Below are 18,208 nucleotides of genomic sequence, written 5' to 3'. Positions count from 1 at the left end.
AAATATTTATAACTATTTGTAAAAAAAAAGCCAATGACTAATAGTTCAAATGGCATAAGTCTCTCCATACTCAATTAAGAGGTTGCGGGTTCGAGTCTCTTATCTTTGCTAAAAAAAAAAAAACTATTTGTAAAAACGAAAGATATGGTTTGATGTAAAACAGGCCCAATTACAATTTTTTGTTTTTTGTTTTCAGATGCAGAGCCCAATTCTGTGTCCAGTAGACAGTATAAAAGAAAGAAAACACTGACCAAACAAAAAAAGAAAGAAAAGTAGAAAACCCTAATAGTTGTGCCACTGAGATTATCGCCTCCAGAACCCTAGCTAGCTTCAGAGCGGAACGAGCTTCAACCATGGTTCAATCTCTTCTTCCTGTGATCTCATCTCGGTTTCTTCTCCTTCACTGCTTAATACTTACTTTCTCTCTCTTTTGTAGACTTTCAAGCGCAGAAACGGAGGAAGAAACAAGCATGGCCGTGGCCACGTCAAATTCATTCGCTGCTCCAATTGCGGCAAGTGCTGCCCCAAGGTACTTTCCTCTTTATCCTTTCTCCTTTCAGGTTTCTTTCATGCCTTCCTTCAATCGATGAAATTCTGATTGTTTTTTCAAAATTAATAGGACAAATCAATCAAGAGGTTTCTTGTGAGGAACATTGTTGAGCAGGCTGCAGTTCGTGATGTTCAGGAAGCCTGTGTCTATGAGCGTAATGATTCTTACCCGATCTGCATCATTCTTCATTAAAGATTTGAGTTTTTCTCTGTTTTTTGAATTTTGAATGTTATTTAATTGTTATTATGTTTGTAGAATACACTCTTCCGAAGCTGTATGTGAAGATGCAATATTGTGTTTCGTGTGCTATTCACTCTCACGTTGTGAGGGTGCGATCTCGCACTGATAGGAGGAACCGTGAGCCTCCGCAGCGCTTTGCTAGGCGCAGGGTATGTCTTCTTTGTGCTCCAATTGTATCTTATAGATTGCTGACTAGTGCATTGCTAAGGATTACTAATTGAAGATGATTTGTAATACTGTTGATATGATTTTGTTTTGAGTTTGTTTGCACTTTGGTTATTGAATAGATAGATGAATTCTGCTTAAGCCTAATGAGATTTATGATGTGTCCAAACATCTGCTAGGGTTTTCATTGTGCCTTGTGTGCTTTACTAGTTGTTTTCATTCATTATGAAACATGGCTTTTATGTTTTATGTTTTACTTCTGTTGTTTGATTGGTGTCTTTTTATTTCTTTTAAAGGATGATGCACCAAGGCCTGGTCAACCTGGTCAAGCTCCTCGTCCTATTGGAGCTGGAGCTGGAGCTGGAGCTGCTCGTCCTTAAAACTCCATTCTATAATTTTAGGCTTCTTGGTTCAATTTTGTTAAGAACTTCATTTTCTTTTGCTGTATTATTTAAATATCAGTTATGTTGGGATAATGATGTTTTTTTTTCCTGGTTGCCTGAAATACTGAATGATAACAATTTAATGGTTTTGATGAGAATGGTTACGGAGTTCGATTATCTTCCAAAAAGATTGTTTGATTGTATTTTGATCAGAAAAATTTGAATATGGAAATAAAATTGATATAAATAAAAAATATTGCAGACAAAATTGAAATAAATTAAAATTTACGGATATTTTCTTTAGTTTATTGCATTGTCAAAAAATATAATAATACAAAGTTTAACATTTTAACCTACATACAATACATTAAGTTGATAAATATATATATTATAAAAAAGTAACAATACAGTGAGTGTTACAGAAAAAATATAAAATTTTCTTTGTATGTTTGTACTTCCACATTTGTTGTGAACTAAATTATTAGTTACTCTTCTTGTTAAAGAATATTAGTTTTGTATATTTGTGTTCGAATTGAATGTTATACTATTTAATTTAGTATTTTAAATGTAATTGAAACTTAATTTTAGGTAAAGTATCTTAAATTACTACTTTTTATCTCAATGCTATAGATTTAATTTAGTTAGAATGAATACCCATTTAAAATCTCTTTAGAAAAAAACTGGTTAAAATAAAAATAGTATCACCAATTATCACTTCATATCTCACTAGAAATATAATTAGAATAGAATAATTCAATTTTATAATTTTATTATATTATATTTCTTTTGTGTTAATTATGTAAATTTTACAGTTTGCTCGTCTGCTCCATTTTCTAACCTAGCTAACCTAGTCAACCATAACGTTGCCATTTACATGAAAATTTACGAGATCAACATTTTACATGTTTTCTGTTGCCATTTTCACAAATGCAACCCTTTATAGCTTATACAATCTCAGATTTAGAATCAGAAACAGATCGTATCTTCGGAATAAACTTAATCAGATGCATCATATCCCTGCATAACTTGAAAATATGATGTCATTCAAGGGTAATAACTAGCTCTCTTTTTTTAATTAGGATTAACTAGCTATCTCTTGGAGCAGGCATTATCCTAAGTCTCTCCTCAGATGCTTGATTGATTCCCCCACTAAATCTCTCCTCTGCTAGCAGTGACTGCAAATCACTACCATTTGCCAAGCTGTTAAACTCAACAGCTTTAGATGGCATTGTTGGGTATCGACGTTGGCAAAATGTCATTAGCCTCTTAATTGATTGCAAGTACTTGCGAGTAGTCTCATCATTCATAATGTGAGCAACACTGTTGGTGTAAATCTTTTCACGAGCAGACCTTTCGTGGATACCAACCATAGTAACACCAATAGGCCAAGGTGCATTCCCGATGGCCAGCTTGATGTAATGGTCCATTGCAGCCAGATAATCTCGCTTCATGCAGCAATCAACCACAATCATTAATGCCTGTCGGATGTCATCAGGAAGAACCTGAAAATTGCATGGAACCCAACACGAACTATCAGCGAATTGCTTCAATGTGCTTACATTACTGAACATACTATGCAAACAAGAAAAATTTATCCTTAAAACCATAAAATTTACTACTTGAAACAATATCCATTAAACATTCAACGAGTGTATATAATTATGTTCAGTAAATCCTCTAACACTCCGACTCTCTTGTTGTGTCCCTCTCCCAACAACAACAACATTCTAGGACTGTGTTTCAATATCTTCCTATATACTGACTAAAGGACCAAGCAGAAAATCATTCTTAACAGGTAAAAAGCAGAAAGTAGCAACTAGCAATGATTGTCGTTTCGGAACTAATATTGTCATTAGCAGGTAAAACATATAGCACGACGCATATATACATCTAAATTATGACCAGTACAATTTCCAGCACAACCTCGATAATTAAGACAGAGGAAAGGGGTATATCAACTAGCCATGATTGTCCTTGTTGTTTCTGATCACCAATTTTAACAACAAAGCTTTCTCCACTGGAAGAGTTGGCACTTGGCAACATGTATCAATTGAAGCCATTAGGATCTATCATAAATGCAAAACCAAACCAAAACGCTCCCCAACTGAATCAGATAGACTCCATGAACAAACTCACCAGAGAAACTAAACTTTGTCCTACTAGATGGGGTTAGCCACAGACTACGCCACAATACCTATCATAAATCTTGTGTGTTTAAACAAATTATATCTAAAGTTCTTCAAATAATTTATTGTATAATTTTCTTAGGTTTCTCTCTTCCTGTAATTTACAGTACTACCCTTCATTTGATCCACTCTCCTAAGCCTAAGCATTCTTCAAAACCTAAAACAAGATTTTCACTCATCCCTCTCCAATGATGTCCAAACCACTCATCTATAAACAAATTTATAATAATAGATATGCAGACATGGACTATTCAAGCTCCATCCTAACAAGTAATCAAATATGTCTATATAGACATGCAAACATGCAGTAATCAAATTCAGAATGTGTTCAGTTTACAGATTTGCTAACTATGGTTTGATCACACATACAATTCCATTTTTTCCCCTCCAATCCTACTTCAATGCTAGAAAATCACCCTACACATCACTCGACACTGATCTTCAAAATTTAACTTCCACATAACTGTTTTCCCTTCAAGAATAATTTCAATTAGAGAATAACTAGAGCGTGCGTAAAAATTCACCTTCTTCCTGCAGAACTTGAACAGCGGGTTGAGGTACCGCGCGCACTGCTTGAACGTGGCGACCATGGACTTCCCTTTCGCGGTTCGCCTCTCGGCCTCCGGCATCTCCTGCAGCTCTTGCTTCCACTCGTTCAGCAGCTTCTTGAAGAAAACCAAAATCTTATCCTCCTCGCACAGCTCATCGAAATCCGCTTTCATCCGCTTCGAGTCTGAGTCCTTGTCGCCGTCCATGCCACTGGACCCTTCGCTCAAATCGTCATCTCCAGCGCCACCTTCCCTGTCTTCGGAAGCGCCGTCCTCCGCCTTCTGCCTCTTCCTCTCGCCCAGCATTCCCGTCTTCTGACGCTTTCTCAGCTCCGCAATATCGCGCAGGAAATCATTGGTCTGCCCTTCCGTCATGTCGCTATCGACTTCAAACAAACCAGCTTTCAACACGTACTTCAGGCGATCCAGCCTGGCATCGTTGTCTTCGCCGAACAGCGTCACCGGCTGCTTGAGGAACCGGAGGCGGCGGATGACCTCCTGTTTTGAGAGGACGAGCTTGTCGATATTCTGCTCCTCGGTGAGGGAAGTTCCCGAGGCTAAGGAGGAGGCAGAACTGGGGAGCTTGGATGTACCACCGGTGGAAGACGACGCAGCGGCAGCGGAGGCTGAGCCGGAGGTGGAGGACGCATTGTTGTTGTTGCTATTGGTGGAGGCGTTGTCGTGGCGATTGGATTTGGCTTCCAACTCACGCTTCTCTTGCTCGCGGAGCTTTTGGATCTCCTTCTGTTGGATCTCGGAGCGCTTGAAGACTCTCTTTCCGCCGGTGACCTCGGCGAGGGATTGGCGCTTCTTGAGGAGCTCTTGCTTGAGGAGATCCATTTGGGATTCTCGGGTTTTGGCGGTCCCCGACTGATGATATGATGTTTATGTTACTTGAAAAGCACTAAATACTCTTTGGATATGGATTAATTTTTTAGTTTAATTTATTCATTTATACAAACAAAAAAAGGGGTAATTAATTTACAAGAGATAAACCCTATGGCCAAATATGATACACAAACCTTTTAAAGAAATAAACTCTTTAATTATTTCAAAATTATATCTCACAATATTAAATTCATTTAACTTTAATTATTTGTTTTTTTAAACTATTTGTTCATGATATTAATGAGTTATAGTTCAAATGGCATAGTCTTTTTATACTCATCTAAAAAATCGTAAATTCGAGTCTTTTTTGGTTTAAAATAATAAAAAAAAAATATTTGCTCATGATATAAATAGGACAATTAAACGACAAATCTATAGAGATTATCATTCTACAATAAGGGCTTGATTGTATGAGTGTCTAAGTAATTTTCATTCACCATTGACCCATCCCTACACGTCAATTTAGATTGGTGAAGTGAAATTGTATGTCTAAATACATGTAAAAAAATAGTTATATCTCAACAATCTTTTGTCTAATCTAAAGAGAGAAAATATATATAATTATTTGATAATTAATATGTGAAAAAATATATTCAAATAAAAACAATGATAGAATGAATTACCATCAAACATTTTGTTAAGTTAGCATAAGATGTAAAACATTGTTCAACAGACAGTAACATTTTTTAGATTTAGTATATTATATGGATACATGAGATAAAAGGAGAAACATAAAAATATCTCAAAGCAAAACGGAGAGAATAATTGATAGAAAACCAAAAGTATAAATATTAGTCAGAATTGTACATTATTTGTACTTTTAATTAAAGATTAAAAGGAAATTTAAATTGATTGCAAGACTTTTTCTACACAATCATGCTTTATTCAAGATAAGACAATTATAAATTTATAATTGAATCTTAATATTTAGGGGTGTTCATGGTTTGGTTAATCCAAAAATTAAACCAATTTTTTGGTTAACCAAAAATATAGTATTGGTTAATTAACCAAATTGGTTTTACATGATGAAACCGGTTATTAATCGGTTAGTGAATTTCAAAAATCAAAATCGGTTTTTAACCGGTTATTAAAATAAAACCGGTTTTTATATAAAAAACTGATTTTTGTACTAAAAAACCGGTTTTTGTACTAAAAAATCGGTTTTTGTACTAAAAGAATTAGTTTTTATACCATAAAAATGGTTTTTACATGTAAAAATAAATTTTTACACAAAAAACCGGTTTTTTATACTAAAAAATTGGTTTTTATACCATAAAATTGGTTTTTACATGTAAAAATAGATTTTTACACAAAAATTAATATTTTTACATACAAAAATCCAAAATTTTAAACATTTTTTTAATTGAATTTTTTTAATCTAATTTTTTTCTTTCTAAATTATACAAGTAACATTTGTAAATAATGAAGTCCCTTCCATTGCTTTGGTTCCTTTATCTTTCTTATCTCTTTTCAATATTTTCTATAAATAATTTTTTTCTCTTTCTCTCTCTCTCTCCTCTTCTCTTTCTTTTCTCTCTCTCTCTCTTTCTCTCTCTCTCTCTTCCATTTTTCTCTCTCCTCCTCTCTTTCTCTTCTCTCTCTCCCCCTCCTCTCTATCTATCTCTCTCTCTCCCCTTCCCCCTCTTTCTCCCCCTCCCCTTTCGTTCTCTCTATCCTTCTCTCCCTCTCTCTCCCCATGCTCTCTCTCTCCCCCTCCCTCTTTCTCTCTCCCCTCCTCTCCCTCTCTCCTTCTCTCTCCCCTCTTCTCTTTTCTCTCTCCTTCTCTTTTTCTGTCTCTCTCTCCTTCTCTCTTCCCACCCTCTCTCTCTCTCCCTCTCTCTTTCTCTCTCTGCTTCTCTCTCTCTTATCCTTCTTCTCTCTTCTTATCTCTCTCTTTTTTTTCTTTCTCCTCCTCTATCTTCGCCTCCTCTCTCTCTTTCCTCTCGCTTTGGAGAGAAGAGAAGAAAAGAGATAGAAGAGGGATAGAGATTGAGAGAAGGTTGAGAGAGAAAGAGAAAAGAAAGAGTAAGAAAAGAAAGAGGAGAAGGAGAGAAAATGAAGAGAGGAACAGGAGGAGAGAGAGAAAAGAAAAAAAGAGAGAGAAAGAGAGGGGAGGTAAAGGAGAGAGAGAGAAGAAGGAGAGGGGAGAGAGAGAGAAAGAGAGAGAAGGGAAAAGAGAGGAGAAAGTAGAGAGATATGGGAGAGAGAGAAGGAGAGGAGAGGATAGAGAGAGAGAGGAGGGGAGAGAGAGGAGGAGGAGAGATAGAAAAAGGGGAGAGATGATTAGAGAGAGAAAGGGGAGGAGAGAGGAAGAGAGAGAACGGAGGGGGAGAAAGAGGGCAAGGAAAGAGAGAGAGAGGAAGTGAGAGAGCAGAGAGAAGGAGAGAGAGATAGAGAGAGAAGGAGAGAAAGAGAGAGGGAGAGAGAGAAAGAGGGAAGGGGAGAGAGAGGGAGAGAAGGGTGGAGAGACAATGGAGAGAGAAAGAAAGACGAGGTGGAGAGAGAAAGAGAGAGAGAGAGAGAGAGAGAGAGAGAAGGAGGAAGAGGGGAGAGAGAGAGAAAGAGAGGAAGAAAGGGAAAGAGAGAGATAGGGGAGAGAGAGGAAGAGAGAGAGAGAGAAGAGGAGAAAGAAGGAAAGGAGAGAGGAGATAAAGAGAAAAATGAGTTAGTGAGAGAAGGGAGAGAGAGGGGGGAAGGAAAGGGGAGAGAGAGGGAAAAGGGAGAGAAATAGGGGAAAAGAAGAGAGAGAAGGGGATAGAGAATAGAGAGAGAGAGGATAGGGAGAGAAAAAAGGAGAGGAGGAGAAAGAGGAAAATGAGAGAGAGAGAGAGAGGAGGGAGGGTAGGGAGAGAGAGAGAGAGAGAGAGAGAGAGAGAGAGAGAGAGAGAGAGAGAGAGAGAAAGAAGGGAGAGAGAGAGAGAGAAAGAGAGAGAGAGAGAGAGAGAGAGAGAAAGAGAGAGTAAGGGGGAGAGGGAGGAAAAGAGAAAGGGAGAGGAAGGGAGAGAGAGAGAGTATGTAATTTGGTTTTGAAATTATATTTTGATTTTAATTTGGTTTTGGTTTTAGTTAACCGGTTTAAAAACCGGTTTTTTTAAATTTGATTTTGGTTAACCAATTCTAAAAAATATGGATATAATTTTTAAATTGTTTCATTAAAATGTGGTTATGATTTTTTAACCTATTAACCACATTTTGGTTTTTTTATGAACACCAACACCAGTAAGATAATAAATTAACAATTCTTCCAAACTATCACCATTTTTAAGTAATCACTAACTACTAAATTGTTTAAAGTTCTAACTCAAAAAAGAATCTTCATCGACTAACTACAACCAAGTTTCTAAATTTTCATTTAATTTCTTGAGCTACAAAAATAATGACAGATAAATTTAGTAGGGTTAACTACATATATTAGACATGAAAACTCCCCACGATCAATATTAACAGATACCACATTCCCACTTAAAAACAGCCACAAAAATAACTGCAATAAACCAAAATAATGCACAAAGTTTGCTTCATTTTCCGCAATATAACATCCTCCATCGTGCCTACGGCCGTGCCGCCATCAGCTCCATCTCTATCACCATCATCATTGTCTCCACTACTGCCACTCCGTATTATTAGACATTAACATCATAAATCCCCAAAACAAACATGGTCAGTTGGTCACATATCACATATATAACTTAAAGCAGCAACATAAAGATCTACAATGAATATAGTGCACAAAGTTTCATTACTTGCCAATGACCAATCCTACAGGTTGATACTTGATAACATGAAAATCCTATATTATATTACAGGCACAGCTAAGGTGCAGTTTGGTAACAGTTCATCAACCAAAGTATTGGCATAGGCTATGATACAATTAACTAGCTAGTATGACTGTGTAGAGTGAAGATGATCATCCAATCTCACGCAATATAGAGAGGGAAACCACAAAAGCCTTTTCATCTTGTTTAAGGTTATAAAGACTGCATAGAGGTGAACCTGCAACCATCCATGCAAATCTGCATTTACCAACTTGCTTCACTGCCATGGCATGGTCATAAGTAACATTATACACAGCCAAAGCATCATTATAAATATCATTTATGTCTCTTGCACTATCTTCCATGTTGTCAGCACCACCATACAGTTTCTACGCAAAAAGGAAAATTCCCATCAGCACACACTGTTCATGGTAACATCCAGGGAGTAAAAAAAATGTGCTTACATATAGAATGAGGGTATATACAAATAATATAACTAGAAAAATATGAATTTCACCTGCTTATAATATTTGATGACTTCATCTGCCTTCTCTTTGGAAGCATCTTTGTCATTTTCTTTGTCTCTTAAGGCAGCAGTCATATCACTCTTATACTCCTCATATAAATTTTGCCAATTTTCCAAACTTGTTTTAGGTACTTCAATATCAAAACAAGGGAGTTTTTTTATTTCTGGTAACATGGACAGGACGATAATCAGCATCCATAAAATGGACAGATTGTACATCACCTTATATAAAGTACTTGGAGGAAAATAAATAAATAAATAAATCATGAAGGTAAGCTGCAAAACCACGTTAAGGTTGCTACCTTATAACCAGAAGATTGCAAGTTTGAATCTTCATAAACACCCCCTATCCTCTATGAAAAAGTAGAGCAATATACATCTATCATCCCGGGACCTTGCCAGATGATAATGTTATTTGCTTGACAATCCTTTTCTATATTTATATAAATACATAAATACCTGACTTAAATGCAAGTACTCACCTATTGCAGAATCTTCTTTATGTTGCCATCTGAGAACCTCATCATATATCATTCCTAACACAGAGGTTGAAGTGAATGATTTCTCCTTTTCCATATAATGTGGGAACAATTCTGCAGACAACTCTTTTGGGACTTCAATCTGTTGATAAAGTACATGTTTCAGAGTTCAGACTGGAAAACACAGATGGTATTCATTCTGGAAAGCATTATTTGTAAATATTTACATCAATAAAACCAAATTCAGTGATGTCATCTATTTGACCATACAGCACCAGAAACATGATTTTTCAATCCTGAAACGAACATTTAAATAGTAGAAAACTGAAAACCACGGATGATAGAATAAAGGATATGAAATTATTGCATCTATTGGCAATGACTGGCAACAAATGAATAAGAGAAGTTTGGGACAATTGATCAGAAGAGAAGAGACATGCACCCAGATTTGCACGCCATAATGAACATGCAAAGTAGAACACGATAAATTCTAATATTTACAGATAACAAAGTTCATCATGATAACAGTAAATTTAATCAAGTAATGAATGCATTGCACACAATCCAAGATCATAAAATCCCATGATTGGGAAAAAGGAGGAGGAGGGGAGGGGGGGGGGGGGGGTTGGATCGGGAAGCTCAGATCAACCTATAGACTTCAATATGACAAATAGTTCCATGCCAAGTGAGAAGAAGCATTCACACAACTGCTAATTGCTTGGTCAAGAAAAGTCATCGAGTCCACAAGCAGACACCAGATATAAAGCAATAATAGAATGATACAGTCAAACTAACCTTACGACCACTTTTCTTCGGAGCATCCAATGCCATATAATATATATTAACCAATCTAATTATGTTTTCCTTCACTCGTTCCTTCTCCTCTTCATTTCTTATGGTCAAAAATCGATCCATAAGTGCCATCCAGCTCTCAGCAGCCACACCTATTGCATTGCTGAAAGGTACAAAAATAAAATAAAATAAAATCCCTAAGATCAACTGGAATTGTGTTCCACCAACAGCCTTGTTACCTGGATTCGCTATGTTATTCAAGTATTACATGTAACGAGTACAGGATAAGGTGTCTAAATCAGCATAAAAGAGTGGTCATCTAGTAGATATGAGTATGACGCACGTATTTAAATCTAATTTTGCCTGCAGTACCTTGCACAATTTCGACTTCGGAAAGCAGATATACAACTAGAATTCTACAAATTTATATATATCTCTGCAAATTCACCTTGGTTCAAATCGAGTCTTTAGGTATAGTCTAAAAAGCTGTTCCTCAAATTCCTCAGAAGACATATCACGTGGTTCTTTAACACTTGGTTCTTTATCATGTGGTTCTTTATCATAAGGCTCTTCAGGTCGAGTTTCGATCCAAGGATCACTCTGTCTGAAGTATTTTAATAGCTGCAGCATTTCAAACTTTGAATGGTCAAATTAAACTACTTTAAAGATCCTCAGAGAATAACATGCACATATACATGCAGACAAATAGCAAATAAGAAGGGTATATTCCCCCAGAAGAAAAGTTCCATTTTGTGAAGATAATGGGACAACAATGCAATAAACAAATTTAGAGAGAAGAATAAATTGAATTTCAAACAGAGATTGGAACCTCAGAATTTTGTGAAACCCAGTACATGTCTCCATCAAAATCACCTCCGGCAATCTCATCTGCCACAGAGCGAGGGCCAACACATGGGAAGAAAATTGCATACTTGCTATCGCCAACATAAGATTTTAGTTCCTCCACAGGTACCGCATCCATTCTGTGAATGTCCCCAAAATGTAAACCTGGATTTCTGTAAACTAACACTTCCCCTGTAATTGGGCCATTTTCACTACAAAGAAAAGGAACAATCAGCTCAGACATAATAATATTAAATTGCAAAAATTATTCCATTTTTTTAAAGGAACGCTATAGAGCATGATGCAGCTAAACATGCTCATTGCATTTTGTTCTACTCAATATTGCATACAGTTCATTCTTGGCGAAAATGGCCATTTTCACTACAAGGATGTATGTGTCAACAAGACAAATATTCTGTTTTCATTAGTTTTGAATATCAAATACATCTAAAATTTAGAAAATTTTCTGGATAAAAGATTAATTAATTCCAAAGAGTAAAAGATTTATGCTTACTGAATTACACAAACTTGATTTCTTTCTAATTTTCCAGTCGGATCAACAGTCCCCATCAAATAGAAAGAATCCGGTATATATATCTTCCCTCCTCTAAGCTTCTTCATTTCCTCCTTTGCAAATACGGACAATTGAAACTGCAAATGTGGCTCTTCAATAGGAATCCCACATAAGATCATTCGCAACGCAGTGAAGTCATCCATCTCACCATGGTTTAGAGCAACTGCATGTAAATGATGGTTAGAAAGCTTTGCTTGGTGAGATTTCAACACATTTAAAACAGTAAATTAATTTAACTCTTATCCAAAGACCAAAATAACTAAATAAGTAAGACCTTGATGAAATATGACTAAATATATCTTATTAATCTGCATGAACAACCTCTAAATGCAGCGCGCTTATTAGAGAAGATTTGGTCAACATCTTTCAGATTATCCTCAAGTACTTCTATGAAGTATTCATTTGGAACTCCACCATAGCTTAGAAGTGCAATGAGATATTTAGACAAGAATGACCGATTTGGGTGATTGCTGAAACATGTGGAACTTTAGTTAGTGATTTCTCTCCCTAAAAAACAGTAGATATTTTGCTTCATAAGAAAAAGCTTGAACAATCTACTATCTATTATCGGTTGCAAACTTTGGGCAACATAGAATCATCAAATAGTGTCCTTATGGATTTCTTTCAATAGAAAAAGATAGCGAGTAACCATTTATATTCGTTTTATCAAATAAACGACTACTGCGCTAGGGGCTAGCCTTGGCAAACCTTGTAGCCTTTGGACTTGGAAGTTCCTAGTAAAAACTCTAGGAACAACCTCTCTGGATGCATACATCTACCTTCACCAAACTCCACCAGGTGAAACCCTCATCTCCTCCAAGCACCCTTATTAAGGAAATCATTATATGCCTCTTTAGCCCATTTATATCGAGGATTATTAGTAAATGGTGAAACGTAAATATAAACAATAAAGCACAGCATTGAAAGGGCTCATTGGTCAATAGTCTGGTGAAATGCTAAAGTTGCACATCCAGATGAAACACATAAATCGAGAAAAGCAAATACATTATCCCTTAACAAGTAATATGTGATTGGACATATACTTTATCAGCTTCTGAACTAATTTAATTATCAAAATAATGATAACTAAGACAAAATACTAGCAGGAAAGGTGATGATGTGAAAAACCTCGTTCCCACCACTTCTAACGAATCTATGCTTGGAGCATTCGCAAGTTCTTTGTCGGTCTTAACTTTAATCATTGAATCCCGAACCTGGATTGTCCTAGGAGGAAGCTGCACGATCATCAACCCATATATATATTAGGGACAAAAAGTATACTTTACGCTAATATTTTTCTTTATCTAGAGAAAATAAATTATTTTATAGAATAGACCACAATACCGATCCAATTCTAAGTAGAGAGTATGTCAAGCACCTCTAGTAACCAGGAAAAATATATTGGAAAGCTAAAATACCAGCATGCCCTATGTGGATAAATTTGGGAATATACACTTCTATAATATAGTCCACCAATGCTTAATTGCAACAATATAAACATGTCACCTATGTTATCCTTCTCATCATTATAATACTACATGTTCAACTTAATCATTGAAAACCAGAATAAACACAGTGGAGTAAAACATTGAAATACCAAAATGTACAAATATCTTATGATCTACACAGTTATAATTTACATATCAATTCAGACAGCTTAAAAAGCACTCAGCAAACTAGGTGTTCCATAATATTGACTAGATAAACATATGCCAAAGAGGAAATCATGATTTTTAAAAACAAGAGTTGTTCAAAAACATACCGTATAATTAACCACAAGTGTGCCTTTAATTGCAGAACCCTTGTGGAAGAGACGGCACTGGATCATCAAAGGCTTTATGGGCAAAAGGGAAAATTATAAATTCTATTAGGACAATATCCAGGCATATGACATGAACAAGCAATACAAAAACGTCATTGCAATATTAAAACTGGCAAGGAAACCACAGAAATTGAGCATCTCCCATTGTATCATCAAAAGCTAACAGACTGGGAATTTCATAAGTTTAATGACAGTCATAAGCACAGAATACTCACAAAGGGGATGGATCATAAAGCATATTAAAATATTTCTTACCATATAAAATTTGTCATTTACTTCACCAGGAAATACCAACAAAAGGAGAACCAGAATATGATAAAGTACAGGGAAAACATATTTCACCATATATATATATATATATATATATATATATATATAAAGAGAGAGTATGTATAAAAGAAAGTTTCTTCAAAACACAATATAAACAAGTTTTGCACTAGAAAAAACATTTCCTTTCAACCTCTCTTTCATTTTCCCCCCCTGATTTAGTCCATTGAAGACATTTTTATTCTTATGGAAGACATGACGGAAAAAAATACAAGAAAAATGAAGAGCTCCCATCCAAAATTTTTCTCTTCCATGCATCGACTTTCAGAACAGTTTTTATGTGTGGAGTCATTAAAGTTTAACTCCACAATTTTTCAGGCATTAAAGTCAATAAGATAAAGCACAAACCACAAACCACAATATCGGAGAATGTATAAACCACAAAGGTGAAACTTGAGTTCATCCTTTCACAGGAAGTGAAACAAAATTTAATCCACCAACCAAAACTGTTATTAGTTACCAAAAGCAGATGCATGGTTCTTTTTATGATGAAAGAGTTGCAGTAGTGCTGTAGTGGTTTTGCAACACATTTTTTCTTTTTAATGTGGATTCTTAACAAATGACTAGTCATTGGGGGAAAAAAGGAATTTAACTGAACAATTTAGTGGAATGATACACTAAAAAGTCAAGAAACCTTCATGGTTTTATTTTTGGCAGCTCCTTTATATACATTGGTAGGGCAGCACGACGCCAAGTCTTCTGAGATGAACCCAGTTCCATCTGTGTGAATACGCGGTTTGCCATCTATATCGGGAACTTTTTCTCCTTTTTCATCCTAATTCCCAGTGACAAGGAAGGTCAAATAATAATAATTTGCTTCATGCAAGACTGTAAATTATAAAAATTGAGTATATTGACTATACCAGGCAATATTCATCATCAATTTGCTTAACATTCACACTAGCCAAGTCAATGTCAAGTTTGAATGTCTTTGATAGAAGAAGAGAGAATCTGAAAACCACTACAGTTAGTTTCTTGGACAAAATCTATTATGAGGTGATTAAGTGCAGGCCAAAATAAAATATAAATGTCTAAAAATAGTATTTGTCATAATACCTAGCCATATACTTATCCACACTAGCTAACGTGTGAGCATGCATAAACAAACATCTAGCTTCGATCATTTTCCGATCTGCCAGAATGTACGATGCCCTCTCATCAGCAGAAGAAAGTGACTTCATCCTAACAAAATAACACTTTACAGAGGACGATGCTGGGTCCTTCTTCTTCTCTTCCTTTCCACCATCTTTAAAAACTGCTCAATTGGTGAAAGATGTATAAACACATGCCAGTCACTACAAGTTTCTTAAACAACTCAAGAGATAACATCTGATATATGGCACAGTAATGATCTATCAAAAATAGAATATTATATATCAAAGGATAAAATTTAAAAGCAAATTTCTCACTCTATTTAGTAGTTAAATCATAATTGGAGGTTAACCAGAAAAGGGAGAGGGGGTACATATAAAGAACAAGAATAAAAAGGTTACCAAAAAAGCGATACAATCTAAGGCCAACTTGGATCCCTTCCTTTCCAAACTTCTCATACAGGTTGATAGCCTCATCAACAGTGATTCGCATCTTTGGAATACTTTTCTCCTCGGAGAATTTAACAACTAAAACATTGTCATCCCCTAACGTTCTCTGTAGGTGTGTTCTTGAGTTCTGTATAATAGGACCCTGAGAGATTGATATACGTACAGGACCAATAAAGTAAAGCATGAGCATAGAAATAAAATATCTATGTAGAAAAATAAACAATATGCAGGCAGCTTACTGATACAGAATCGCAATTTCATAAAAGTATACAAATATTAATGCTATACAAATGGGAACCTTGACGGCAGTAAAACCACCGAGTGGTCACAAATTTTGACAGTACAAAAAAACAATGTCGAGATCTACAAACCTTGAATCTTAAGCTCCCATCCGTAGAAACATAGCATTGATATACATGTGGCCTACTAGAATCCCATTCAACATACTGAAGAAACCAAGGTTGTCGTTAGTACAAACAGAAAAGAAATTTAACGCAGAATGAAAGAGCATCATGTTGATATGCATCATTGTAGACTGTAAAAGTCTTCTATCCCAAGGCTAAACAAGATATTCCCATCCTGTTAAACAAAATTTTTATTTTTGTATGTCGAGCACTATTGAAACAATTAAGAGTTTACTAATGCAAATTTTATGACTACCATAAATTCCAAACATTAAAATTTGAAACAAAAGTCAACTTGATTGCAGATCTCACAGTTGCACTTAAACCAATTGCAAAGGAATAAACTATAAACCTATTGCAAAGAAATAAACCAACCCAAATTTCTATCCAGAAATCAGTTCATGATATTTACCGACTGCCGATCGCAATCCTTTATATATTTATGCCCCACATCTTGCCATATTGTTCTCTCAAACCTTCCCATAGGCAAATCTTTCAAGCTTCTAATATAGTCCGGTTGAAGTCTCTCAAGACTCTCCCTGTAATTGTATGAATGAAAACAGAATTATATGCAACGAAAAACCAAAAACCAAACAGAAGAATAGCCAAGATGCACTGAGCTTACCCTCCAATGTAACTCAACAGCAGAAAGGCCCTTCTGAACTCCAATTCTCCAAGTGCCACCATCTGTGGACTAAGCATCTTCTCTTCTCTTCTTTCAGCATAAAAATCCAAGGGGTTTCGTTTAAGTTCTGTAACAACGGCCTGAGAACTGCCTAAACCAACTGTATCTGTAGCTTCAAAAATGAACGACAAAGAGTGAAGCTTGTAAATGATCCCACAATGGCACTAAAAGCCCTAACTAACGACATTAAAACTGTGTTATGTTCCTGACAGAAGCAAGGTACTTTACTAAGAAACCAACATCAACATATAAATGAATCATAGTATCACACTCAACATTGCATTTGCAGTATTCATGCTGCACAAATGATACTCTATTTATTCATACAAACAATCATGGAAAAGAAAAGCAAACTCAAACAAACAAAACAAAAATAATTTTGACAAAAGGGTGGGGGCAAAACCGGAAAATAATTTAGTCTTGAAAAAAGAAAGGAAAGTGGAAAACGACGTTTTAAACTCAAAATATGCTATGCACGTAAGAAATGAGATCAAGCAGATACAGATTCCAAGTTCAAATTTGTCAATAGTTAAAAAGTTCCATTTTTTTCCTAAAGAATAATCAAAAGAGGAAGCAAAGAAGTGAAGAACTACTCCTTTTCCTGTGTAACTGAACCCAGCAACGAGTGAAAAGATGCAAACTCAAAGTAAAGAAGCATACTTTGGTGGTGCTGCCTCATCGTGCGCGTAGGTGAACCGGTGAAACCGTTGGGAGAGAGAGTAGAAGAAGCAAAAGGGGAGTTCGACGGAGAAGGAAATGAAGATGGGGATGATGAGCCAGTTGATTGTTTGATCAAGTAAAGTATGAATGCGCTTAGAGACTTGATTTTGGAGTTTGAGATTTTGTTTAGTAAATTAAGGGCTTCTTGCTCGTCAATTTCAGCGAGCTTGCGCCTGACTTTAGAATCTGGAGGACTCTGGTTCTGTTCCTTGCAGATGCGCTCTAGAAGATTGTCCACCGAAGCTGGAAGAGGCACCACTACTTGCTCTGTTCCATTGTTACTCGCCATGTGTTTGTGAAAATGTGTGAATGAAGAAGAAGAAGAAGAAGAAGAAGAAGAAGAAGAAGAAGAAATGGCGAAGAACGGTGAAAAGAGAGCGTGTTAGGAGTGAGGACACTGAAGAGTGGGTATACATGATTCTGCGTTTACGTATAATGGTTTAAATTTTAACGAATTTAGATATTGATCAAATTTTGGTGATTATCTCCAGAATTTTAAAGAGTGTTGAACCAAAATTTGTTCACTATCTAAATAAATGAGTTAGACTAGGTAACCAATAATTTTTTTAACAATATGAATCACCAATTAAATCAAAATATATTATATTTTTAAATTATTTATTTAAATTTTAATATTAGAATAATTATTTGCACACCTAATAAAATGAATATTCGATATATTAATTATTCACATTATTTAATATTTTTATTGTGTCTATATTTTTCTTAAATTAAAATGAGCCGGAAAAAAAAAAACATGTCTAAAATAGTAATGAACAA

General features: G+C 35.6%; 3 protein-coding genes across 4 annotated transcripts; 1 reads left to right on the top strand and 2 right to left on the bottom strand.

The window, feature by feature from the left end:
• The first annotated feature begins 264 nt into the window (after window positions 1-264).
• On the top strand, window positions 265-1,526 carry LOC107624106 (small ribosomal subunit protein eS26z). The gene is made up of 5 exons (XM_016326564.3): window positions 265-356; window positions 437-529; window positions 620-704; window positions 806-939; window positions 1,252-1,526. Exons 1-5 carry the CDS (start codon window positions 354-356, stop codon window positions 1,333-1,335), a joined length of 399 nt encoding a protein of 132 aa, XP_016182050.1. The 5' UTR covers window positions 265-353; the 3' UTR covers window positions 1,336-1,526.
• A 641-nt stretch (window positions 1,527-2,167) lies between these two features.
• Window positions 2,168-4,995, bottom strand: LOC107622586 (uncharacterized). The gene is made up of 2 exons (XM_016324538.3): window positions 4,049-4,995; window positions 2,168-2,840 (listed from the first exon to the last, which is right to left on the bottom strand). Exons 1-2 carry the CDS (start codon window positions 4,910-4,912, stop codon window positions 2,424-2,426), a joined length of 1,281 nt encoding a protein of 426 aa, XP_016180024.1. The 5' UTR covers window positions 4,913-4,995; the 3' UTR covers window positions 2,168-2,423.
• Window positions 4,996-8,671: 3,676 nt separating this feature from the next.
• Window positions 8,672-17,932, bottom strand: LOC107622585 (putative RNA-dependent RNA polymerase 5). Of its 2 annotated transcripts, none has more exons than XM_016324537.3 (18): window positions 17,369-17,932; window positions 16,649-16,814; window positions 16,436-16,562; window positions 15,991-16,065; window positions 15,572-15,761; window positions 15,135-15,333; window positions 14,942-15,029; window positions 14,713-14,853; window positions 13,692-13,763; window positions 13,058-13,164; window positions 12,251-12,399; window positions 11,870-12,092; window positions 11,342-11,567; window positions 10,961-11,133; window positions 10,516-10,675; window positions 9,724-9,862; window positions 9,233-9,405; window positions 8,672-9,104 (listed from the first exon to the last, which is right to left on the bottom strand). In XM_016324537.3, the coding sequence occupies exons 1-18, from the start codon at window positions 17,715-17,717 to the stop codon at window positions 8,868-8,870; spliced, it is 2,994 nt and encodes a 997-aa protein (XP_016180023.1). In that variant the 5' UTR covers window positions 17,718-17,932; the 3' UTR covers window positions 8,672-8,867. The 2 variants fall into 2 exon arrangements, with proteins under 2 accessions (XP_016180023.1, XP_016180022.1); XM_016324536.3 differs by having other exon boundaries at window positions 16,649-16,820; window positions 17,369-17,897.
• Between the last annotated feature and the right edge of the window lie 276 nt (window positions 17,933-18,208).

The sequence above is a fragment of the Arachis ipaensis genome, chromosome B10 (assembly GCF_059453495.1).
Source record: "Arachis ipaensis isolate K30076 ecotype BB chromosome B10, ASM5945349v1, whole genome shotgun sequence".
Classification (NCBI taxonomy): domain Eukaryota; kingdom Viridiplantae; phylum Streptophyta; class Magnoliopsida; order Fabales; family Fabaceae; genus Arachis; species Arachis ipaensis.
Note: the sequence above shows the minus strand (reverse complement) of the source record. Positions and strands in the feature narration are given on the sequence as shown.